This window comes from Ictalurus furcatus, chromosome 2 (assembly GCF_023375685.1).
Source record: "Ictalurus furcatus strain D&B chromosome 2, Billie_1.0, whole genome shotgun sequence".
Classification (NCBI taxonomy): Eukaryota; Metazoa; Chordata; class Actinopteri; order Siluriformes; family Ictaluridae; genus Ictalurus; species Ictalurus furcatus.
Genome location: NC_071256.1, coordinates 25,410,533 through 25,438,122, shown reverse-complemented (window position 1 = coordinate 25,438,122; position 27,590 = coordinate 25,410,533). Strand labels below are relative to the sequence as shown.

General features: G+C 38.0%; 1 protein-coding gene across 1 annotated transcript; it reads right to left on the bottom strand.

The window, feature by feature from the left end:
* Positions 1 to 247: 247 nt before the first annotated feature.
* LOC128599237 (ral guanine nucleotide dissociation stimulator-like 1) lies at positions 248 to 25,111 on the bottom strand. Its single transcript, XM_053610738.1, has 17 exons — positions 24,714 to 25,111; positions 16,919 to 17,208; positions 15,463 to 15,507; positions 14,540 to 14,709; positions 12,741 to 12,886; positions 11,327 to 11,557; positions 10,974 to 11,077; positions 10,646 to 10,730; positions 9,118 to 9,189; positions 8,050 to 8,136; positions 7,751 to 7,783; positions 6,886 to 7,007; positions 5,801 to 5,899; positions 5,561 to 5,684; positions 4,657 to 4,917; positions 2,083 to 2,197; positions 248 to 1,988 (listed from the first exon to the last, which is right to left on the bottom strand). The coding sequence occupies exons 1-17, from the start codon at positions 24,735 to 24,737 to the stop codon at positions 1,843 to 1,845; spliced, it is 2,154 nt and encodes a 717-aa protein (XP_053466713.1). The 5' UTR covers positions 24,738 to 25,111; the 3' UTR covers positions 248 to 1,842.
* Between the last annotated feature and the right edge of the window lie 2,479 nt (positions 25,112 to 27,590).

Sequence of the window (27,590 nt, the reverse complement as noted above, 5' to 3'; positions counted from 1 at the left end):
AAAAATATGCTAACAGGTGGATTGGCTAAGATAAATGGCCCCTAGGGGTGTGTGTGGGTGTGTGTGGGTGTGTGTGTGTTGGGGGGGGGGGGGGTGTCGGGGGGATGGGTGGCAGGTGGCATCCCATCCAAAGTGTATTCCTCTCTCGTGCAGTGCTCCCTGGCTCTGGATCCATTATGACCCTGATCAGTATAAAGCGATTATTGAAAGTGAGTGAAATTTATATCCAAATCACAGGCAAACAAAATACAATGTTTAAGTTCATTTTAATCTTTTGAGAAGTGCTACATGTACATGCATAATTAGTATGTACAGTAAACCAAAGAAATGCTATGAATTGCAGAGTAGAATAAGTCTAAAATACAGTACACTATAATACAGTAATAATCAGTGTGATGATTTCTTCTCAAAATCTGTTACACATTTGTTTGTGATTCTCCTAAGAATAATTAATCGGATACTAAACAATATTTCTCTTTTTTGAGAAGAAAAAAAATCTACTTTAAACAGCAGAGTCAAAGAATACATCTGTGGTTAAGAACAAGAAAATATATCTCTCCAATAATAATTGCACAGAAATTTAACGTTATTTTAAAGCACTAATAAATAACATCAGAAGACATCAGTCGCAGAGATTCTGTAAAGCCTGAGTCAGGAACAAGTGGATGAAAGTGCAAGACATTTCAGTGGAATTGCTAAACAGTGCAGCAACTGCTGATTAGACTTCTACCACTCTTACAATGTGATGGTGGAATGCCACTATGCCTGTCAGTGCAGTACCTTTATCTTACACAAACACACACACAGAGAGAGAGAAAGAGAGCGAGAGAGACACACACAAACGTACACACCCAATCGATATATCATCATGGTGCTGAGCCATGGGAAGGGAACATAATGACTGCCTCTATCACCTATATCTACTTTAAAGGCAGGCATCACATCTTACTTTTAAAAGGCAGGTTGTTCTACAAATAATAAAAACTGAACAGATCAACAAAACATCAGATATATGGATAGAAAAAGAAACTTATTGGTATAAACATGGCCTTTGACATTAAATGTTAATGTAATGTCTACATGTTATACACACTCAACTAGATTTGCTTTGCCTTTTTTTATATTAAGTTTTATCAGCCTCTTAAGTATTACCTATGTTGTATAATATAAACAGTAAGGATGCGAATAATCAGGGAAAAGAGCTTCACTAGTATAGAAATGAATTTCAGGTCCACATTAAAAGAAGTATCTTGTAAGTGATTGTGTAACTTCAGTATGCATTATGAGAAAACAGTACAGGCAATGAATTGTACATTACCATGAAGCTCTAAATTATGTAACCTGGTATGCAAAGACTGCAACTGACTGAGGTGATAGTCATGCTCAGTTTGACAGAAACTGACAGTGAAACTAGTGAAACTCAGGCCATGTGTGAGCTGCATTTTATGCAGTCGGGTACTGTAGCTGCTGCAATTCTGTGACAAAGACATTGATGACTTGTAGGATTAGGAATCTTACTGCTACAACCCATACCACTATTAGATCTTTATAAATATAAAGCTTCTACATTTCTGGCAGTTTAGAACCATGTGAAAACAGTGAAAACAGTGTTCAGTTAAGTTCAAAGCGAGCAGATATTAACTTATTAACATTATTAGAAAAATATTTGTCAAGTAGCAAATAGCTACCATTAAATAAGCATAAATATGTTTGACTATATACATATATTCTATGTACATTTTGGATATAAAATTTTAATCATAACGAGTTCAGTGGCATTTCAGTATTGTGCGGATTTTTAAGCAAATTCAGTTTCTTCTCATTGAGTTTTCCAGAGCGCTGCTATTTCGTAGACCGGCCTGCTGACATTGATGCTGAGCGTGCGAGTTGTTTCCGCTGGCCTTTTGGACAACGGCGTAAAACAAAGTCATAGTTGGCTGAAGTAGACATGGCATAGAAGACATTGGCTTTGTCTGGAATGATCAGCTCTGGAAATACAAATGAATCTATTAGAAATAAAGGTTACAGGACAGTAACTGTGGTAGTAAGTTTTAAGACAGGTTTAACACTATTTACACTCACCTTTGCCTTGAGCCAACATCTGGACAAGACTGAAGTCCTGTACACTGGCATTCTCCAGGTTGTGTTTCTGCAGGGCCCTCTCGATCACTTGGGCTGTTTTTTCCTGACTAGTCAGCTACGAAACAACACGGCCATGGTCACTGACACCATCACAAATGTAGAAAATTGGGTGGTATTTTTTTCTAATGTGTTTTTTTTCAATAATTTCAATATAGACTTCTTTTTTTAGGCTTACTGTCTGTATCAATCCCAGAAACGGCACCCAGGTGCTACTCGCTATATAGACATTACTGGTACTTTGAGGAACTGTGGAGCTACATCATCCCAAAATCTTACACCAGAATAAAAATGGGTTGGTTCTTATTTCATTTGCACTGAATGCTTATAAAGATGTATGCTATTTACAGTGAAAGAGTGGTGATCATAACAGAACAAACTAACCTGGTGCCAAACTACAGTGCTTCCAGAAAGTATTCATCCCCCAGTTATTGCTTCTTTTTGATGTATTGCAAGATTAAATTAAGAATTTTGTATTAGAATGGGATTTTGTTTTTGTTTTTTAAGTGACCCTACAGAAATCAAATAAAGGAGAAGGATAAGGTTCTTAAAGCAGCTGAACAGCTTTGTACCTTAAGAGCACTGTAAAATCCATCAGAACAAAGTGGAAAATATATGGCACAACCCAGACACTACCAAGATCAGGTCAAACTGAGTGCTCAGGCAAGAAGGGCAATTGCCAGAGAAGTATTCAAGAGTCCAGCAACAACACTGAAGGAGTTGCAGAGCTCACTGGCTGAAATAGGAGAACCTGTGCAGACCTCAACAATATCATCAGCTCTTCACAGATCTGACCTCTAAGGAAGCCACTTCTGAGAAAGGTCAGGTTCCCCCAAATTTGAGAGCTTTGGGGGGAAAAAAAGAAGATTGTGTGGTCTGATGAGACTTAAGTTGAGCCAATTGCCAAAGCATAATGTTTGGCACAAACTAATACAGCCCAACACCTAGGTAAGAAGTACGATGGTGGTAGCATCATGTGCTCAAGGTTGCACTTGCACAGCAGGAGGAACGGGAAAGCTTGTTGCCATCCCAGGCAACAAGGATTTAGCCAAATATGTAGTAGCAATTTTTAAGGAAAACCTGTTCCAGTCAGCCAGACATCTGCATTTAGGGCCTACAAAACTACAAAGAAATGGCTTCAAAAAAGAAGGCTTGTGGTTTGGTGGAGTCAAAGGCCAGGGAATATTTTGTGGAGGCACTGTATTTCTAAGTTAAAAAGGTCTTATTTTGGTGGGAGTTAGCTGAAGCTAGCTGTTTCAAAATCTACAATCCAAACAAGTTCAGCCCCTCCTTTCACCCTTTACTCCATATCCTGCCTAGGCTCAAATACCTAAATGCTAGTGCAAGTAGACATGAGTCCTTGTCCTAATTGGGTGAATGATGGTGGTCCATATAATTGATTTCTTTCTTCCATTTACAGAGCCAGAGGCACATCAACTGTATTTAACCCTCTGAGTAGATATTTTATTGACAGCTACCATAATGTGAGGCAAACTTCACCAAATATTACAAATATTGCAAGACGTTTGATTTGCATAGGGTTAACTTGTGCTGAGGACACTGGAGACATGTCTACACTTTTTCATGTGTCCAGAATTTGTCCCCAACACATTTTGTTAAATGTGTTAAAAGTGTAGTTTTTAAAATTATTTCATGCAAAACATGGTGTGTAAAACCTAATACTTTATAAAATATCAGTTTGACCTGTTAGTTAGCCTACTGGTCTCCTTTATGATAAAACTTGTTTGTGACACACACAACATTAAGATTAACTTAGACCTACATAAAATGTAGGTCTTTTGATATTATGATATTGTGGCATGTGAAAAATATAAACTGAGGCTTTATACCAGTTGTAGCAGTCAGCTACATAGCCAAAAACTTAAATTACTTTTTTTTCTAATGACCTTACATACGACGTGGTTTTGGTGATGTGAACACATTTTAAAAGACATCCAAAGACTCCATCATTCTGCAATTGTTTGTAAAGCTGATGTGGATGCGATTAAAATGAAAGCTTGATACAACTTCAGAACTGCCTTTAATGTGAATTGTTTAAGCAAGTTTGTCTTTGGATTGTTTTTCTTTTGTTTATTTGCCCTCATCATATTTGTCACCAGATTTTTTGCATCCATGATAGTTTGGATTTCTGGTTCAGTTTGTCCCAGTACTACCCCTTCTTCTCTCTTCCTTTTACCACTGACTTGCAGTGATGTGTATATTGTGTTAAAGCAGTACTAGCATGATGTATTGGAAACAAAACACCCATTTCTGACAAAGGACCTTACTGATTAAGCTTTGTACATGTGGGAATAGAGGCTTTATTTGCTGTACATCTACACATTATACATTTTATCCAAAATGAAACTGAAATATGCTGACCATATCCAGATGATCCAGTTATGTGCTGAGCAAAAATGATACATTCATATGTCCAACTTTCCAATATTAGCTACTATAGTATAGTGCTGGTTCATTACTAATTCATCAAAATGTTTCTGGATTCTCAGTACTCACCAGGATGCTCTTGTACATGTTTCCATTGTTGCTGCTCTCCACACTGATTCTAATAATGCAAGAGTCAGCCACCTGCCTGTTGTACAGGGGCAGTGCGGTCATGGAAACCGAGCGCTTATGGCCAGGCTTGGATGGAGCTGACGAAGTCGACAGTGGAGAGAGAATGAGGTCGGCCTTGGAGCTGGTGGAGGAGCTAGAAGAGCCCGTAGGAGATGAGGTAGAAACGCTGTCAGCCATGTTTTGGCAGGAGCTCGAGAGCGACTAGAAGGAGAAAGAAGGAATGTGATGTGTCATGTCAACTGAATTATACAGATTTGGTTCAGAATGGTCCAAAACTTCTACCACACCCTACACTGTTCACGTTAGTTTTTTAGTCTAGACTTAATTTAGTCTAGCAATATTAGGCGTGTCTCTGAGAGTGGGTCTCAAGTACAGTGTGTTCTTTACAAAGGGAGTGTGATGGCTGATGTACTGAGACAACTGTGCTTTGCTCAAGTGCTGTCGACTACGAAAACAGCCCTCTAGTCAAGTGCCAGGATCCAGGTTAATATAAAATGAAATACATTCCATAGTCAAGCCCAGTTAAGTTGTAACAGGATGTCAAGTAGACAAGAGTCATTATAATGAATGTTATAAATCTGAGGATTATGACAGATGTGTTATACACTCCAAATATTCATCTAAGATGATGATCTAAGATAATAATCTGTTTAGTGCTTAGTGGATGATTTACTGTAGCAAAGGAAGCAGTTCACAACTCCAGTCCAGTAGGGCCAAAGTCCAGCATTGCTTGGTGATTTCTCTGCTCAAAGATTTAACTATTTGACCATGCTTAATAATATTACAGCAGGGAAATTGCCTATCTGTGCTGTGCTGGGTAGAAGGATAGATGTTTATTTAGTACCTGTGCTCCAAGAGGAGATGACTGATTTGTGGAGAGATCCTCCATTTCAGAGCTGCTGGATCCAGAAGATGAGACACTAATCTGGTCAGCATTCTTTTTGGAGGTCTCAGTCACATTCAGGAGGCTGCATACATACACACACACACACACACACATACAGTGTGAGATGCTGTATTTTGTATTTTATGCCTTGCTGTTGCATAAATCAGAAGATGCTTTTCTGTGATTGTTCATACTCACGAAGTGAGCCTTTTGGTGAGTGAAACGTGATTTGAGGCTGTACTGCTGGACGGCGAACAGCTGTCAAGTGGAGGCTCCAGCTGTCTGGACAACTCATAACTGAGGATGTATATACAGGAAAAATGAGATTCATGAAGTTTCCACTATAAAATACACTTACTGACCACTTTATCAGGAACACCCATACATCACTTGGCAGCAACACAATTGGCATGGTTGTTGGTGCCAGATGAGCTGGTCTGAGTTTTTCAGAAATATTTTTGATTTTCACTCATAACAGAGTTTACACAGAACTGTGCCAAAAAAAAAAAACATTGCGCGAACAAGCAGTTCTGTGGGTGGAAATGCCTTGGCGATGAGACAGTCCAAAGGAGAATGGCTAGATTGGTTCAAGCTATAGGAAGGCTATGCCAACAACTCTTTCCAACCATGGTGGAGGGAAAAGCATCACAGAACACACAACATGTCAAACCCTGAGGTGGATGGGCTAAAATAGTCAAAGTTTACATCGGGTTTCAATCCTGTCATCGCCTGATGTTTTTTCAAATCTTCAACTGTCCAGTTTCAACGATGCTCACTGTAGCTTCAAAATACTGTTCTTGGCTGACAGGCCAAGACCTAATAAAGTGGTCAGTGAATGTAGATCAGTGATAGAGAACATCAAAGACAAGTCAAACTTGGCGCCAACTGTGTCAATGGGGATTCCTCTACCACCTTCTAGTCTAGTCACTCTTGTTACTAACTGTATGTCAGAAATGCCCTTAAAATATACTGCAAACAGAAAGGAGGCAACTGAATAAAAACTATTTCAGACATGTGACCTTGCTGTGACCTTGACCCTGTTTGTATCAATTCCAAAATGTAATCAGTCCATCTGCTGGTTACAATGATACTTATAGTATATAAAAAATGGTGAGAGGAAATTTGGACAGCTAGAACATATGTTATGGTAGTTTGTTCAAGTTTTATAGGTGTGGAACAGACCCAGGGTATTATTCAAGATTTGAACTTCAAATAGAACGGCATCTATTTAATCAATAAGCAAAAAATATACAAAACCCCCCTGCAGGGACATAGAATCTCACCTCTCCTGATCCGTGAGCAGACTGTGACATTGTAACCAGGCTGCAATCTGAGGATGGTCTGGTAAAGTGTACTGAGAGCAGGATGATTGGAGCTGACGGATTTGCCACAAAATCTCATACTCCTGCAAAAAAAAAAAAAAAAAATACAAGTGTATAGAGTGTATCATTGCTGGGGGACATTGGGTAGGGGCCAATGTATCATCTTGCTTCCACAAGGTACAACCAAGCAGTCATGAGATTATACTGGACCTCCCTGAATTACAGAAGAACTAGACAGATGTTTCACAAAGCCATGAGTTGTGAAACCCCTTCCTACAGTTCAATATGGGATAGTGGAGCTTAGTATTCAGCAGTATACCAGTATAAATGAGACAGTGGTAGAATTTGTCAATCAACAAAGATTTTCAAATACTATTTGTACTGAAGTTCAGCAAAAACATCAAAGGAAACTGATGTACAAAATGCAAACAAAAATACTGGCTTGAAGTTAACAATGTAGACCTTTAAGTAATATATTAAGAACATTAGATGTTTTTCCTTGGTGTTTTTTTTATTTATTTATTTGATCTCTGATTTGTTTCATTCCAGTTTACAGGAATGTATAAGTGGGGAAAAAAAACATTTATAGATTTATGTCTTTTGGTTGTCATTTGTAGATAGCGAATTGTGTATTCAATTACATATACTGATGCCACTCAAAATGTTCATAACATAGCAATAGAAAACTTGGTCTGTATCGCCCACCCCTGCTGGAAGATTTTCCATGACTTTAGAAAAGTCTTATCTCTAAAAGCACACCAGTGTGTAATCTTAACATGTGCAACGTAACACCCAAGTCAATCGTCAGAGAAAGCCAGACACTCACCCTCCTGCGCTTCTCGAAATTTATGAAGTCACGCTGTTTAAAAAAAAGAATTATACGATAATGAGATGCTTATTATAAGAATAGGAAACTTCACAATGTATTACTTATATAGTAGAGCCTTTTAAAAAAGAAATGCTATCTGCTTACAACCTTCTACTGTAGCCTATAAATCAGACACTGTTTTTAAACTGACAGTCATTTTTGGGCAAAATGTTCACTCACTAGAAGGAAAATAACACAAACATGATTTTCTCACTCATGCAGTCAAGGAGACATTGAAGTAGCATTTCAGACATTACCTCCACAGTATCAGGCAGTGCTGTATCCAGCATGGTGAGTACAGTGAGATATGTTCCCAGGTAAGGCACGACTCCATTGTTGGTGCTCTACAGAAAAAGTGCCATTAGCAACAGGATGAATTAGTAAGTAATTGACAAAACGTGTATCAGTTCTCAGACAGTGATAGATCAATAATATACACTATATGGGCAAAAGTTTGTGGATACCCAACCATCAGACCCATACGTGCTTTTTAAACATCCCACGCCCCAAATCCAGATTTAATACCCCCTTTGCTGTTATAATAACCTCTACTCTTCTGGGAAGACTTTGCACTAGATTATTGAGTGTGGCTGTGGAGATTTGTCCATTCAGCCACAGGAGTATTAGTGAGGTCAGGCACTGATGTTGGGTGAGGAGGCCTGGAGTATACTCCGCATACAGTTCAGGTGGATTGAGGTCAGGGCTCCGTGCAAGCTCTTATAATCCAACCTTGGCAAACCATGGACCTCACATTGAAGAAAAGTGAAGGGAAATTGTAATGCTACAGCATACAAAGACATCCTATACAATTGTGTGCTTCCAACTTTGTGGCAAAAGTTTGGGGAGGGCCCAAATATGGTTGTGACAATCAGGTGTTCACAAACCTTTGGCCATATAGTGTATAACTAGAACAAAGATCATAGAACAACTACAGACTTAGGGTAAAAACTAATTTTATCCCAATTTCCAATGCAATGAATCATCAAAGTGGCTATATGTTGTTTAGGAAAGCTTTTGTGTATGTGTGTGTGTGTGTGTGTGTGTGTGTATGTGTGTGTGTGTGTGAGTGAGTGAGTGAGTGAGTGAGTGAGTGAGGGAGAGAGAGAGAGAGAGAGAGAGAGATGAGGATGTGGTTAACCGCACATTTCTCTCAGAACATTTGGTCCCTAAAAAACTCTAAGTAGACAGAAATTTTTCTGTTTAATGTCTAGTTTAATGGCATCTAAGAGCCCAATAGTGGACATTCCTGTTTGACTTTCAGTTATCTTTTCCTTCATTTTTTATAATTAGAGAAATGTGCTTGCATGTTTATTTGAGGACTTTACCATCTGTTTGGACATGGGACACTGCTTGGATGTCTTGGGTAAAATATTGTCCATGGCTGCCTGGCTCCCCTCCTAAAACACATCAGAAACAGTTATCAGATAACTAAGACACACACACACACACACACACACACACACTAGGGTGTTGACTAGGAGAAAAAATGTAGTAATGGAAAATCAGCAAAGCCTGATTACATACTGTAGACACAAAGCTACCCATTTCTATGAACATCACTCACTATGTTTACACACAAATCAATATTCTGATATTAATTGGAATTTGGCAATATTCTAATTAATATTGAGTCATGGAAATGCCGCAATCTGATTGCCCAATTCAGATTAAGACAATATTCTGATTCCCACCCCTGGAATTTGCCTGTTTTAATCAGAAATTTGTTTCATGTAAACACCAGAAAATCCACTGAAAGGAGATATATGTGCATGCTCAGTCCACAAGGAAATGTGAGTGCTTAGCTGTAGGCTAGGTATTTACAAATGGCAACTCAGTACAATCATGTATACGGGAATATTCTGATGCCTGTATACATGTACAGTAAACATCATATTCGGAATATGGCTGCAACCTGAATATAGACCTTAGCTTGTGCATTGTGAAATAGATCACTTCAATGCACTAAGGCCAAAAGTAGCCTCAGAGTTTGTTCTGAATAGAGAACAAACTATCGATTCAGTTATCATAATCTCCAGTGGTTAACACACCTTACTTCCAAAAACAGAACCTGAACCTGCTGATACACTGAATGGCTGAAACAACACCATGGCGGTTGGATCGACAATAACAACTGTTATTGTGTAAACAAGTACTAATAGAGCTTCTGAGTGTGTGTATCTATGTGAAAATAAACACTTGATCACTATGTGAAGCTAGTTTTAATATTTAATAACAGGTAACCTTCTTGACACATATTAACAGTGGGTGTGAGGTGTGTTTATGACATGGTGTGATATTTTAGACATTTGTTAACATACAGTACTGTGCAAAGGTTTTAGGCACCCTATTTTTTTTGTACAAACTTTGTTATAGTTTGTTTTTTTATGACTTCTACATTATCGAGTCAATACAAAAACATTTTAGATTCCCAAACATTGGTTTTCTAGTGCAAAATTAAATATTACAGAAAAAATGTTTGTATGTCATTAAAGAAAGCAGTATATTATGCAAGAGACACTTTTCAGAGGAAAAAAAAAGTACAATGAAGGCTGCTGGGTTTTGCTGCAAAAATAAGAAGCAAGTGCGACAATCAAATTCTCCAGAAGAACCGTGACCGGTTCTACAACATGCTCAGTAACACAGCTCATTTCCTTATAAAACTGCACTAATTGTACCGTAGACTGCTATTTTTATTTTTTTGTCACACCAAATATTGACTTTGTTTCATTTACTACTCTCTACTACTGGTCTTTACGGTATTTTATTTATGTAGAAACATTTAATTTCATTATTTTGAATGCAACTTTTGCACAGTACTGTACAATCACAGCTTGCGCGTGTGTGTTCTCTAACCTCCACAAGGATTTCTCTGCTGGTCAACACACAGTTCTCATCTGGGAAGGTTTCACACAGGTTCTCAAAAGTGCTCACACTTTCTCTGGATAAAAAAAAGCAGATATAAAGTCAGATTTAAACATAGTTTCAATAAAACTGCCAATGTCTACAAATGGCCCCAAGTCATTTTCCGCCAAGGCCCCAAACCGGTTTACATAATATTGCTGAGAAATCAAGACCCAGTTCCAAGAAATAGGGTATGTCATAATTACACAAATAATATGATTCATTTAATGTAACACTCAGCTAAATAAACCATGTAAGTGTGTGTTGGTTTAATGTGCACCTGTTCAGCGCATCCCAGGTCTTCCTCAGCCTGTAAATCGGGTTGGACTGCAGCGCAGACAAAATGGCCTTCAGGGAGGAGAAGTTCTTCAGCTGCCTGCACTCCTGTGGGAACAAATGAAAGATGGTGTAAAAGTATCATCTGCCTTGAAATTTGAAAAATATCATCTGCTTTCTGGACAGTGATGGATTCAAGTGACCATTCAAACCCCCTACATGATCATGAAATACTGTGTAACCAATGAGCTGAAAATCCAGCATGGGATACAAAGGCGCAGTGAAATCAGGCATTTTAAACAGAATTTTACTCTGAAAGTTGCTTAAAGTGAATAATCAAAACATTACTGATCTAACCTGTGCAACTCGTATCCATCTCTCGATGATTCTTGCTCTCTGGTTTGGAGTGGATGATGGAGTGGAAGAAGGCGAGGTGGAGGGGCAAAGCAGTGAGGTGATGACACGGTTAGTAATAGAGTTGAACTGGGAGATGGTGGCACGAATGGTGGGCGAGAGGTTTTCCTTCTTATCTCTCTGAGACCATACGCAGCCCAGACACTGGAAGGGGACCACCTTCACAAACAGCTCCTATAAGACCGTACAGAGAAGTGTGAAGTTTAGAAGGTTGTTGGTCATTTACAAATAAAAAACCCAACAGATGTGGAAAATTTGCCACTGGTTATGTGTACACACATTGACCTTTATCAGTTTTAATTAATTCAGTCTGAGTACAGTTTCAGAATGAACTTAAATATAAATGCAACAATTTGTTTAAATTTTCTTTTATATATCATTACGTTTAATACCAGTCCGTACAGGAATTCACAGATTTTCTGTGCGATTTTTTTTTTCCTCCAAAATTTGTGACGCAATTTGTGGACTTGAATTGGAACTGAAACTGTTTTGCACAATCTTTTGCAGTGATGTTTGTTAGTAAATGAGACCTATTAACAGTACTCATGTTCATGCAGGTAAGCCGAAGGGTTTTGGCTGAATGCACACTGTGATGACACCGCATGATACGTCTTGGCCCAAATCTGTGGAAAATCAGTAATAATTTTGAAAAATCGCAAGCTCCTGCAAATATTGCGGAGTTTGCTTGATTTTGCGTTAAGTCCTGGAGGGACTGTAATACAAAGCCAATTTATGCACACTCAAAAAATTGGTGTCAATGCTACCATGACAACAAGAAGCTTGTGAGTCTGATCAGAATATAACATGTAGCTAACATTAGCTCAGCATGTTCAATCATCTTGCTTGTGCTTTCAAAATGTCATTCTGAGCAAAACATAAGATATTTCACATTGTACTCACTAAACAGAAGGCCACAGATGTCCATCCCACCACCATCAAACCTCTTAATTATTTTTAAATCATTTTAAACTTTATAACATACATATTTTTCCCCAAGAGTTGAAATTGGTTGGCATACATCTAACCCAAACACCTAGACTGTGCAGAATGAACAAAAAGATTCCAAAGTTTAGACAGTAAACAGTTTATCCACCTCTATTCATTAGACAGAAATTTGACTGGTGTTAATTCATTCATCTTCCGTAATCATTTTATTGTGGATCCAGAACCTATCCCAGGTTTGAGGCAGGAACACACCCTGAACAGGATGCATCCATCACAGGGCTGACTGGTCTATGTTATTCATATTTAATTGTATACATGTATACAAGAGTTCATTCAGAATAATAAACCCTTCATTAATACATTATTATTGGGTTTATAGGCTTAGCATGTAAATGTAACTATTGACACTCACCGCATCCTGTTTGGTGAGCTGTTCAGCAAGTTCTGTGACAGAGAAATCCATGAAGTCTGCCTGATTGGTTACATCATCCAAGTCCTTCTCTCCCTGATTCGACTCTTGCTCCTGTTCCCCACCAGCTTGATCTTTATTCGCAGCATCTGAGAGGAAGAGAACGAGTTAGGCTTGTTACTGGACACTGCTACACTGTGTCAGGATATAATAGCTCTACAGTGGCGATCAATATTAGAGAACAATTTATAAACACTTGATTTTTCTAAAATATTGTTAATCTTCATCGCTCAAAATATGAAGGAACATTAGCTGTGGGTTTACCACTGTTCTACTAGCATGTTTTACAAAATAACCAAGGCACTACAACAAAAACCTTTATTTTTTGGAAAACACAGTGATCAAAATTAGAGAATGGTACCCATTGTAGGACGAAAGATGATTTCAACTGACATTTTTGAGCGTTACAGCTGCCACAAATTAATAGGAAGTGTAGAGGCCCTTGCTTTGAATGACTTCAGCACATCTGAAGTCTCTTCACAGTTCAGTAACTGTAGTGGGTTTCTTAGCCTTAACTTTGTCGCCAATGAATTTCCACAGATTTTCAATCTGGTTTAGATCAGGACTCTGAACTGATCTAGCTTCTAGCTTCAAGGAACTGCTTTACCCATGTTGCAGTGTGACAGGAGGCATTGTCTTTCATGAAAATTGCAGGCAGATTGGGAGATGTTCGGAGGGGAGATGCTGGGAAGGAACCACATGTTGCCGAAGGAGGTTCTGATAAAATTTGCATTCACCCTGCCATGTAGCTATATAAAAGGCCTCCTGCTGCAGAAAACATCCCCCAAACCATGACACTTCCTCCTCCACCTTTCACTGACTTCTTTACACACTTTGGGTTCAGTCTTTCCCCAGTTTGACGCCAAACATAATGTTTCCCATCGGACCCAAATAAATTAAACTTCCTCTCATCACTAAAGTGAACTTTGGACCAGTTCTCTCTGTACACACAACATGCTGCTCAGCAAAGTTTAGCCTAGCATTTAGATTCTTTCTGCTGATGAGAGGCTTGGTCACTGCAGAGTGGGCATTCAGTCTGAATTCTCCTAAACGGCGAGACACTGGATGCTGAGACAGATCCTTACCCTGTTCAGCACTGAACCGGCAAGCAATTCCAGCTGCAGTGTTGAACCAATTCCCCGTGCATTTGTCTTACATGGACGACCAGCCTTTTTGGGGGACTTGAATGAATTTGTGCCATTGTAAAGCTGCAATATTCTAGAAATCACAGATTTGGATCAACCAACTACTGTTGAGAAGAAGAAAGGGTCATCCATTTGGCCTTCATCTGGACAACCTGCTGTCACAGGGTTTCAGTCACCTTGGAGTGGCTCACCATCTTGCAAAGTCAGTGAAATTGGAAAGTTATCCAGATAGGAATGCTGCCAGTTAAACAGGGTTTCTCAAGTAATTAAGGAAATTAGCACCAGGTGCCAGATTAACACCAATAACTGGGAGGAATCTGAAAGTGTTCTCCAATTTTGATCAGAGTACATGTAAATTAAATGTCTCATTTAATTTATATTTATTATACTGGCCTTCAGAATATATTCAACTTATGAAATATGCTTAAAAACTGCCCTTCTACTCCTGTTAGGATAACTTCAAATAGGACTAAGCAGTGACCCTGAAATTTAGGAAATTGTAGGTTGTTCTCTAATTTTGATCTCCACTGTATATAATATAGCTGACTTATATAACTTAAGGACTCCAAGTAAACAGTGTTGCAGCAAATGTCTGACCTTCTGCTTGGAATTTCTTGAGGAGATCCTCATAGCACTTGGCTAGGGCCAAAAGAGAGGTGTGTCGCCTCAGCTGCAGGCACATTAAGCGCAACGAAGAGTGCATTGGAGGATCCCTGAAATCCTCAGCAAACTCATCCAACCATGTCTGGAGTAGAATCCATAGAGAGCTAAAGACAACAAGAAAAAAAATGCTGAGTATTTGCTTGCAGAAAATCCTACCACACTTTACTGAGACAAGTTTCTGATAAATAGAGGCTTAGAGTAAATAAGAATTTAGTTAATAGCAAAATTGTTCATTTTCTAATAGCAGCATGTTTATTGTGTTTAATTCCTCTTATACCACAGCAATTTGTCAATGATCATTTTTTTTATTTATTAAACAATAAACATTTTTACCCATTTATAGTTAAATCTAATGCTGTGAAACATCCAGAAAACAAGTCCGTTCCCATTATCACTTTCGTTATAACAGCTATAAACAGTTGTTCCCTCACCAGCTTCTCTTTTTCTCTCTTGACATTAAGAAGACTAGAAAAAAAATGCAGGTTGTCACATAACTGAGAAACCACAAAGCGTAAGATCCTCTGCCTTGAGGACTTTCCCCCAGTGGAAATCTTAAAGAAATAGCTTTATCTCAAAGCCCTGACACTGACTGAAGTCTTCATTCATAAATGTAAAACAAGTGTCTCTGATGACTTGCCTACCCTTTGCCTTCATATCTACCTCCAAAGCCTTTCCCTATTCTCTTAGCTGGGTTTTTTATCCTCTCAGTTATAGTCTACCTTGAAATTCACTTTTTTCAGATTGTGTAAAATAAATAAATAAATAAATAAATAAATAAAGAGAGAGAAGCATTTTCCTTTATTTCCATTAAAAGGGCTTTCAGAGGTGCAAACCTGCACCCTCATACTGTGTCTTACCTCTTATGACACTTGCTGTTGTCCAGCTCAGAGTCAAGACTGTCTCTATTTCAGAGAGAAAAGAAGTTATACATGGACAATTTTTGCCTAAATTCTAATTTAATTCAAATTCATTCACTGATTAAACTCATTCTTAAATTCTTTACAGAAACATTATCCTATTAATTTACATAAAATCAGGCTCCTTCTAGGTCTAATTATACAACACATAACACATGTAACATGTAACCAAGTGTTAACTGTCTTCACACACAGGATACAGAAATTTTATCTATGAGGAATCTTACAGTGCATGTAAGTAATCAACACTGTCTTTCTGCAAGTGATGTTTTATGCAAATTTTGTCCTTTTAGTAAGACTTTCAACCTTTTTCCAAGGCAAATTTGAGCAGAATTTGGATGATAACCTCTCTGCTACTATGCAGAGACTGCTTTAAGTAAAGAGAAGATAAAAGAGGCTTATGGCACACAAGTACAGGGTTCTTGAAAAGCCTAGCCCTGATTGTGTTGTCAACATTTCATGAGAAATCACTGTTGGCTCATAATTCCTCCAGGAATAGAAGGGTCCCAGGGGGATCAGTCATGGGGTCTGAGTTCAAGGCAACAGTTTAGTAATGAAATGCCATGATGAATAATGACATACGCATAATAACTTAAAAAGCAGGAACTTCAGATGGAACAGAATTAGAGCTGCGACAACTAATCGATAATAATCGATTATGAAAAACGTTGTCGACGAATCTCATTATCGATTAGTCAGACTGCGCACAGAACGGGGTTCATTAACTCATTATGTTATTTCTGTTCCAAAAACACGCATCAGAGAGCACAGACCAAATTCTGTCCCAAATTACGTACTATACACTTACACTATGCACTATGTATTCTATCGTCTAAATGGAACACCAGCAGGGTTTTTTACTGACTGGAAGAATAAGCCGTATCCCAACTGATGGCACTTGACATCAAATGCACGTTATGCAACGCCACTAGCTTTTGCAGAATACCACGTCAATGAAAATTAATTTCTTCAGTTTACTGTTAATGTCAGCATTCCCTTTTATGCCCAACATGACCTCAGTCACCATCAAACAGAAATGTAATCATCAAGTGACGAATATATAAACTGGACAAACAGTTGTGTTAATGTAAAGTTTTAATCTAAAGTTTATATTTGTAACACTCTGTTTGTGTATTTTATTTTAAATAAACAAAAAAAGGTATTGAAATTTAGTTTTTTTTCTCCACCTGATTAGTTGATTAATCAAAAAATAATAATCAGCTGATTATTATTACGCTGATAATCAATTATGAAAATAATTTTTAGTTGCAACCCTAAACAGACTGATGCAAAACACGTTGAGACGTACACCCATTGTGCAGCAGTTTCTGACACACAGTATGAAACCTACACATAAACACATGCATTCAGTATGTAAACACACACACAAACACACCTCTGCAAAAGCAGCTCGATGAGTTTGTTGGTGCTGATGAAGGTGCGGTATGTAGAAAGCAGTATCCTCCCATAGTCCTGCTCTTGGCAGCAGGGATCAAACAGGTGATCCACCACCCGGTTCAGGGTGGCTGCTTTCAGCCTGCGGATTTTAGATGTACGGTACTGAACGTACGCAGAGCAGGGGAAGGCCTCGGCTGCCTCGCCCGACTGCTGCACACGCTCTCTGCGCAGTGTGATGCCGAACACTGCGCCATCTTCAAACTCCTCACCCCACTCCTGAACTGGGTCCTTATATAAAACCACAAACAGAACAAACCTTAGATTTCAGTTAAGGCTGAAATTGTGCATGCATGCACTGAGTGATGATGTCCTGCCTATTTCTATTGATTCAGTATGCCAGACAATCAGAAGCCAAAAAGAAAGAAAAAAAAAAATGAATGAATAAATAAATAAATAAATAAATGTATTATCTATACATACATAGGCACATATACAGAAACATCTACACATGTACATACACCTACAGCGCCCTCCACTAATATTGGCACCCTTGGTAAATATGAGCAAAGAAATTTGAAGGATTTGAAGAGATTCTGTATTGAGGACTGGTCTCAGATCCCTTGTCATGTATTCTCCAACCTCATCAGGCATTATAGGAGAAGACTCAGAGCTGTTATCTTGGCAAAGGGAGGCAGCATAAAGTATTGCCTAAAAGGGTGCCAATAATTGTAATTTTGCGATTATTTTTTAACAAAAGATCAAAAGGTTAAACAATAAAGATAATTTTTCACAGCTTTCTTTGCTCATATTTACCAAGGGTGCCAATATTAGTGGAGGGCACTGTACAGACCCTGCACTCTGACCCCAGCTTCCTGACATGCTGGGGTATGTGAAGAAACCTTTTAAAGAGTATATCCAAAGTGTTGAAATCAGCGATCAGTAATCACCTTCAAGATATTCAAAAAAAGGCTTCCAGATCTGTAAAATTCTCATCAGATCTCATCAGTTTTTCTTCACCAGGAATGGAAAGAATCCTTCTGTCATCCAACTCAGTTGTTTTTTTGTGGCCTTCCAGGCCTTTCGGGGTTCCTGAGCTCACCATTGCATTCTTTCATTATCAAGAATGCACCAAATAGTTGCTTTGGCCACACCTAATCTTTTTGCTATCTGTCAGACTTTTCAGCCTAATGAGGGATCGTTTCACTGGCAGTGACAGCTCTTTGGACTTCATATTGAAAGTTAACAGCAACAAATTCCAAATGCAAATACCACACTTGAAATCAACTCTAGATCTTTTAATCTGCTTTCTTGTAAGCGTAATAATGAGAGAATAACACACATGTCTATAATTCATATACTGTTCACTTGCTTTGGATGGAAATACCCTCAGCTGAAAGCTGAAGGTCTGTAATATACGCTATTATACTGTGGTAGACAGCTAAAATAACTTTGTCAGTGTAACTTTGTGACTGTAATTTTTTTTAAAGCAAGAAATATGCTGATTCAATATTCAATGTAGTACCATCAGCTATAATTACTATAAGCTAAATCAACTGCTTGCATTCATACTGAGCCATGTTCTCAATTCTGCACTATGCCTACCCAGGCTCGCCAAAATATATATATTTTTAAAAACCAACAGACTTTCTACAGTGCTTAGAAGAAGAATAACTGTGAAAAATATGAATGGATTCATTTCCTTTTTGCAGCAGTACCCATGTATTTAGGCCATGGATGGGCAAAGTTTTTGGAACATTAGCTTTTACATATTGATTTGAGCATGTGTGATGTAATATCATTATATGTACCATCGTGTCTGATACTGTGTCTGATCACACACACACACACACACACACACACACACAAAACAAGTCTTTCAATAAGACATAAAATAGACATAAATACACAATTAGGGATAATCTAGGCTATTGTTTTTACTGGTGAGTTTTGTCCATCTAAAACCTGAAACAGTGAAATCTTAAACACAAATCTTTTTACAAACACAAATATATAGATATAAGAAATGTATTTTTTACAACAAACATATTTTCAGCATTATGTATGTCCCCTTGATTTATGATATTTATCCAGAGGGACTTTCCATGCTACACTTTGTGTCAGTCAAAACAGTGCCCCTGTAGGACTGCAGGCTGAAATATAGCTCATGTTCTGTTTACATGATGGCATACACTGCAGTAAAAACCATTTTGTATTTTGTAGTGTTTGTATCTAAACCAAGACTGAGATGCACACAGAATACTGCAGAAAAGGAAACAGAAAAAAGTGGACATGGGAGCTTTCAATGCATTTTTATTGACGGAGTTTAAAACAACTGCAACAGAGAGCAGAGTGTTTATTAGAGCTGGAAGATATTGATATAATATTGATATTGTGAAAAATGATTATGATATTGTGACACTTTTCTGAAATATAATTGGTATGGTGATGGATTTTTTAAAAATGTTTTTAATAATTACAAATTAAATGGTACTGAATGGATGCTGTTGACTTGACGCCATTCAAAAACAAATCTTAATCTTCTTTGCCTTAATAGGCATTAAAAAAAGTATCAAAGTCAGTTGAACGTTTTTTGTTTATTTTACTACTGTTTTGCAGACAGTTTGTTAGCTAAATTATACATCGTGATACGCATAGTGTATCGTAGAAATGTCCAGTATCACGATATGATATTTTTGTCATTTCACCCAGCCCTAGTGCTTATGGATTGAAAAAAATCTCGATGGTGAATATAGATATATATCTGCTTCATGTGTGCACATCTAATAACACTTCAGAACTGCCTCCGATGTTAACTGGCCTTTAATATAATGTTTGACCCCAAATGACTAAAAAAATGCTGAAATAAGAATGGAGAGTGGGAGACTAAGGACATATAGCATGTTATTAGCAAAGATAATAGAGGAAATGAGCTGTTGCAGGAATTAATAACATTGTTTGTCATTGTTATGAAACAAATAACTCATTAATAAAATCAGCTAGGACAATATATGCATAATAGGATAATAGCATAGTTTTTGGCCCTTCATGTACTCACAAAAATGCTGATATGACATGGCCTGAGGAACCATTAAAGGAACATAATTCTATCTAGAACCCTATTCAGAGAATAATTCTTTTAGAAAAGTAGAACCGCTCTAGAAAACCACAACGGTTAACCACCCAAAAACCCTGAAATCATAAATAGCGTCAACACTGTACGCCACTGCTACTGCACAGATTTAGTATGTACAGTAAGCGTAGTTTTTCACAGTAGACTGCAACCATTTGTAGATAAAGTCTTCCCTGAAATAAAAACTTTTAATGGGAAACCATTTTCTCATAGGAACTTCAACCATTTCCAACCATTTTGTTTAGTCGAACCAGTAGCTACCTGCAGCCCCTAGGCTCTTTTGTTTGCAGGAACAACAGCAAGGGCTGGGCAGTCAGCTAAAAGAAGAGCCATGTAACCCACAGCAAACACTTAAAGAGAGTCTCATCACACGCTAACCCCCTCAAAGATCTGGTCCAACAAGTGATGTCAGCAAAAGAGATGGTACGGTACAAGTCAACACATGAATCACGAGTCTCTGCTGAGTAACCGAACTGCACACCACCAGAAAAGCTCATAATGAGCACTTGTGCTGTTTTAGACTACTGTTTATGGTCTTTTGGTGTCAAGCTATATGGACAGAGACAACAGCAAGGCAAACACATGAGTCCACACAAATGTGGATAGAGGGTGGATTCCGGTTTAAACCCCCTGAAATATTTTATCACAGTTCTGTGCTGATTCATAAGGAGGTTAACATAGCACACATTCAGCACAGTTAATTATGTACATCTCAAATAACACTGTGTTGCAGTTATTTTGCGATAGTGATGTTCATAAAACGTAAAACAAGCGTGTGTTAATTGGTTTAATCATATTTTGGTGCCTACCACCAACTATGGTGAGAAACAATATTAACCAAAATCGAAATCATGCTTTTTTCCAGTAGATCTAGCTTTTTAATGTAATTTCCATAATATTACTAGCATGTTATTTTAATCATTTTTAGTTTATTTCCTACACAAAAACATTATTAATATGGTAAGATTAGCTGATGGTAAGTTGTGCCTCTACTGCATCTGACATCCACCCAAAATGTGTGAGCGTGCTCACACTTCTAATTGTACAGCTCACACAATTATTTTATTTATCATATGTCCTCAACCCCTCTGACATTAATTTCTGGCTACTCCACTGTGTCCATAGATGAGAACTCGACAGGGGATGGTCATGGCTACAAAGTTTAACAATATGACGACGTGATATTGGTCACTTTTTATCAAACTAGTATAACCATGTCAACATATTCGAATATTAAAATGTTGACATGTTTTCCACATATCTGTTTTGTGAGCCACACTAAGCATGTATTCTACTATCAGAAGCTTTTATATTTTACTATTAAGAACATGTGATGTGAACATTTCTGTACTTTTGATTGCCAGATCTCAGGTGCAAGCCAGGTGCAAGCCATTGATCTCCAGCTCAAGAGAGGACAAGAGTTCATTATAGTTTCTGATGAATATGCATTAGGGGTGTCCTTTGTTTAATGTAAATGAATGAATCCAACAAGTCCAAAGAAGGATCATTAGGAAACACGCTGCCACAGTTCAAAGAAACACCTGGAACATTAAAACACAACATCTCACAAGGACAACGTGGGTGGCATCAGAAGCAATAATAATAATAATAATAATAATAATAATAATAATAATAATAAGCATGCATTAACACTAAACATCAAATCTGTCCTTGCTCCCTGAATTTTGAACACTACTAATTTCCAAGACCAACTGAATGTTTCTACCAGCTGTTTGTTTTGTTGCTGTATATCTCCACACTTCCAGCTAACACTTATAATCCAATTCTAACACATCTGGATTTTGATGTTCAGTTCTGCTGAAGAGCTTCATTAGCTTGATCAAATAGAAAATGGGGACGGGTAATTAATAATTTGACTTTAAAGTGTACACTTATAGAATGATTTATAATTCCACCATCCAGTGTCACCTAGAAGAGGATGTGCTCCCATTTGAGTCTTGTTCCTCTTAAGACGTCTTCCTCATGTCGTCTCAGGGAGTCTGTCATTTCACCACTGTCGCCTCTGGCTTGCTCATTAGAGATCTAAATGTACATTCATATTTCTGTAAAGATACTTTGTGACAATATCTATTCTTCAAAGTGCTACACAAATAAATAAGATTGAAACTGACATTTAAAGACAATTAAATAAAACAGGCCAAGTGCTCTATATTCCCAACCTCCAAAACCGGGTCCAGACCACATACGTTTACATTTGTGGCATTTGGCAGGCGCCCTTATCCAGAGCGACTTACATTCATGTCATTCATACAATTGCGCAGTTGAGGGTTAAGGGCCTTTCTCAAGGGCCAAGCAGTAACAGCTTAGCGGTGCTGGGTTTTGAACTCTGGACCTTCTGATCAGAAATCCAAAATGTACAAAACGTAGCCTTCACTTACAAATTTCGACCTTAGTGTGCAAGGTCAAGTCAGGTTCCGTGCTTGATACAATCTGGGTCAGGAGTGTCAAGTTCCATCTCTAGCACGCAGGCATGGAAAGAACAGCCAGAAGTACAGCATAACATTGAACTCTATCACTTCACAAATCTCTGTTCTTTCACATGACACACAGATCATATGGTGATCTGACACATTCCAATAACGTGGTTTATTGACTGGTATGCAAACACACGTCTTCATTATTACGTTATTACTGATCAGAGCGTCAGATCAGAGCATTCTGGCTGAAGAAATGTTCAGGAACAAAGAGAGTTAGGACAAATAAGAGATGTGGGTCGAATGATCCAGATTCTTTTCTGCACGCACTGTATACAATGCTGCTAAGCTGGATAGTTAGACTGGATAATACCATTTTAGTGACTCAAAAGAAATTCAAAAGTCAGTTGTGGGTATTTATGTTGAAATCAGATCATTAGGTCCTTAAGCCAAGCACTGAGTCACAATGTCAATAATGCAAACTGCAGAACAATCTGCTTTCATACACACTGATGGATCATATTTGTCCCAGAGAGACAAAGGCACAAAGTGGTCAGGCAAAAGCACATAATGCCTATGGCCTAAAGACAAATCAACCATGGGGGAGTTTTGCATTGGCTGTGCGTCACCATTACACAATGACAAAAAGAGAAAGAAAGCAGTGCTGCGTCAGAACTACAGAAACATTATCAGTATTAAAAACAGCAGTTTTTTTCTTATGGAATAACCAGTTGATAGCATAGGGGATCTGTGTGGTGGGTCAACTACAAGCATCATTTTTAATCCTTATATCCTTATACACATGCAAACATGCACAGGCTACATTATTTAACACAGCATTTACAAGAAATAAGGAACAGAAACAACATGGATCAGAGAGAGAGAGAGCAGGCAATGTGAATAAATAACCTCCAGTAATAAACACGCAACACAACTCAGTTGTCAACAAGGCCAACCTAGAGTCTGTTAAGCAACATATTCAGAGAAACATTCAAATGAATGCAAATTCTGTACTTAGCTCATATGCATTCAATCACAGTGAAAAAGTAATGCAAGCTTGTGGAAACCACCTTCATCCCACAAAGCTAAACTCCACCTTCATTCCCCCAACTCCTCATCAATCCCCAAACCCAAACTCTACCTTCATTACCCAACCCAAACTCCTTCTCAATCCCCAACCCAAACTCCACCTTCCTCCCCCAACCTAAACTCCACCTTCATTCCCCAAACCCAAACTCCACCTTCATTCACCAACCCAAACTCCTTCTCAATCCCCAACCCAAACTCCACCTTCCTCCCCAATCCAAACACCCCCTCATCCCACAACCCAAAGTCCTTCTCAATTCCCAACCCAAACTTCACCTTCATCCACAACCCAAACTCCATTTCATCCCCCAACCCAAACTCCACCTTCATCCCCAACCCATGGGTTCATCCCCCAAACCCAAACTCTACCATCATCCCCAACCCAAACTGTAGCCTTCACTTACAACATTCGACCATAGTGTGCAAGGTCAAGTCAACCAAAACTCCCCCCTAAATCCCCAACCCAAACTCCTCCTTCATACCCCAACTCCACCTTCATACCCCAACCTAAATTCCACCTTCATACACCAACCCAAACTCCACCTTCATACACCAACAAAAACTCCACCTTCATAACCCCAACTCCAACTTCATACCCCAACCTAAATTCCGCCTTCATACACCAACCCAAACTCCACCTTCATACCCCAACTCCACCTTCATACACCAACCCAAACTCCACCTTCATACACCAACCCAAACTTCACCTTCATACCCAAACTCTACCTTCATACCCCAACCCAAACTCTACCTTCATACCCCAACCCAAACTCTACAATTCTCAACCCAAACTATAAAAAGGGCACAAAAGTGCTCTGTGTTCCCTCCAAGTGCTGCACTCTTGCTCGCTCGCGCTCGCGCTCTCTCTCTCTCTCTCTCTCTCTCACACACACACTCTCTCTCTCTCTCTCTCTCTCTCACACACACACACACCGGTGATATATGAAGGACAGGTGTGCGGAGAGGGAGGACTATTTCAAGAGCATTCATTTGATTGCAGTATATTACTTATGTCCTAATCAGACAGCTAAAGAAGCCACAGTGTACAGCTGGGTTTGTGAGCAGTAGCATTAGTAGAGATTGTTCAAAGTATTAGTAGATTAAAACTCTTGACACAAACGCAACAATAAATGTAACCTTACCATGGTTAACTCCCATTTTCCCATCTCTCACAGCAAAGTCCAACCAGAAACCTAAGGTGCAACTGCGTCCATCTTATGTTTAATTAAAATCTCATCAAACTATTACCTCTGCATTTTCCGACCTTCAAAACGCTCAATATTCCTTCAGATATAACACGTTATAATAGACCTAAAACTATGTTCGTGAAGAACACGACTTGTATATCTGTAAAGGTTGCTCGAGTTTAATGTTTCATATTAAAACGCAGAGAAATGTCCCATTTTAAAACCCTCAGTAGCAGGTCTCTTGTTGTTTATAATGTCAAAGCCGCTCCTTCTGTGCCTCGGCTTGTCCCTATGTGCGAGCTTCTTGCCAACGCCAATTCCCACTGCACTCATCAGCACAGTGACTGCGAGCGCACTGGACCTGTCATCAAGAGGGCGGGGCCAAAAGAACGGCCTGCTCTGTCATTGGTCACTGCTAGTGTGGGTGTAGTCTTTAAGCTAATATTTCATAAGGAAAACTTCCGGGTACGTCCAGAACAGCCGACTACCGTACTATAGAATATGCAACGCACAGAAGGGATGTAAAATTCCTTGCCATACTTCTTAGCACTGTAGTATGCGACCTCGGATATCCTTTTAGTGTCAGTTTACAGTAGTGGATAAACTACTACTTTATAAAAGTAGCAACAAATGCAACAAATCCACTTTAATAAGTAGTGGATAAATTACTACTACTACTACTAATAATAATTATTATTATTATTATTATTGCTGTTATTATTATTACAACAACAACAATAATAATAATCTTTTTTTTATAAAGCTCTTCAGTAGTTTACATGTGGTAGTTCAAAGTGTTGTATAATTAAATAGCAAGTAGTGAAAATAAATTATAAAAAGTTATATAATAGAACGTATAGGATAAATGAATGTTTTTATTTATGAATGAAATAAATGAAAAAAAAATTAATCCTTAAAAGAGCTATTTTTTTTTTCCTCTCACATTATAACAATGATGCAGTTACTTTATTTATTTAGGGGTTGTTGTTGTTTTTGCTACCAATGATTTTTGCATTATGATATAAATAAGATCTTGAGTTCTGTGGATTTACTGAAGGGTTTAGACACTAATGGCTAAAAAATCTCTGCACATAGCTGTCTTTTTTCCTTTTTCTACTGTATACAATTTGATAGGATCAGGCATGATCTGTTTGTACATATTACATATTATTTTTTACATATTACTTACATTTCACATATTAATGAATTCTTAATTTTTTTTTCTTTTTTTTGAGTCCATAAAATTTTAATTTTTTATTGAGTCCATAAAGGGAGTTGACGGTTACAGCAACCAAACAAAATACACTGCTTGAATAAAAAGCACTACATACAGCAACCAAGCAGTGGTACAAAGTTGTAAACAAATAAAAACTAGACCACACATAAAATAAAGGTAATCAACAGATTCCAAGGGCATGTAATTTCTTGGAAATTACAGCGCAATATAATTGAAATAATGTGCGATAAATGTGTAGGTTGCTCATTAGTCACAAGTCATTTGCATGCCACTTCAAGTCCCACCTAGTGCATTATATAAGTTTGCATTGTTTGTAATATTATTTATTTCAGGAACCCCAGTTCCTGAAGCCTCCCTTTTCCAGTCCAGTCACTCATTGGGAGGAAAAGAAGCCAGGAAGACTTTTTGCTTTATGACAGAGCAAAAGGAAATAACCCTTCCTGTGGATACATAAACTGAATGGTTAGTAAAAGTTCAAAACAACATATGGCCAACTTAGTGCTCTTACACTTTACCTATTAAATAAAGGAATGCCATTAATATTAAAGCCACTGTTATTCAGAAAACAAGCATAGCTTTTTTTTAAAGATTTTTTTTTATTTAAAAATGTATTAAAATAAAACTATACTACATCATCCATACGTTTAAATTCATAATTTTTTGCATGTGATATTTGTTATATTTGTTATAACCCCACATTATCCTAAGAATAAATAAATAAATAAATAATACCTAGTCTGGCATTTACACCTCTACTCTGCACACTTTTCTTTTCTAGAACTCAATTAAAAGATCTTGTATGGTAGAACTACTTGTATTGTTCTCAGCTTGATATATCGCTTTTCTTGTATTTCCTTTGGATAAATCGCTTTGGATAAAAGCATCTGATAAATGAATAAATGTAATGTAAATGTAATACATTCATATGTTAAATGTATCTCAAATATACAGAGACAGATAAATGTACCTGTATTACCAATGCAAATAGGTGAAGTGTCTAAACCACTCAATTTTCTCAGGAAGCCATTTCATTATCCGATTAATAACAAGCTGGCAGGTAACACAGCTGTTTTAATGAGAAGATAAACATGGTTAGGCCAAGTTCAGCCTTAAGTGCTATGGTATGTGAAAATATCTCTATTTCTTTTTTTAAAGATCTTCTAAGGATCTCGTTGCTTTATAACACAAACTGTGGCACAACATACAGGCACAGTGTGTTTTCTTACACGAGTCAGAAATGATTCTCTAAGAATGTGATTAAAGCAAAAGGTTCAAAAATATTTAATAGACCAGATTAGATAGCATCCACATGGCATAGAATTCTAAACAGAACACTATGAAAGTGTACCTTTAATAGGAACACCTGTACACATGCTCATTTATGCAGTTATCCAGTCAGTCAATCATGTGGCAGCAGGACAATGCATACAATCAATCATGCAGATACAGGCCAAGAGCTCCAGTTAATGTTCCCATCAAACATCAGAATGGGGAAAAAATGTGATCTCTGTGATTTTAACCGTGGCATGGTTGCTGGTGCCAGATCAGCTGGATTGAGTATTTCAGAAACTGCTGATCTGAGATTTTCACACACA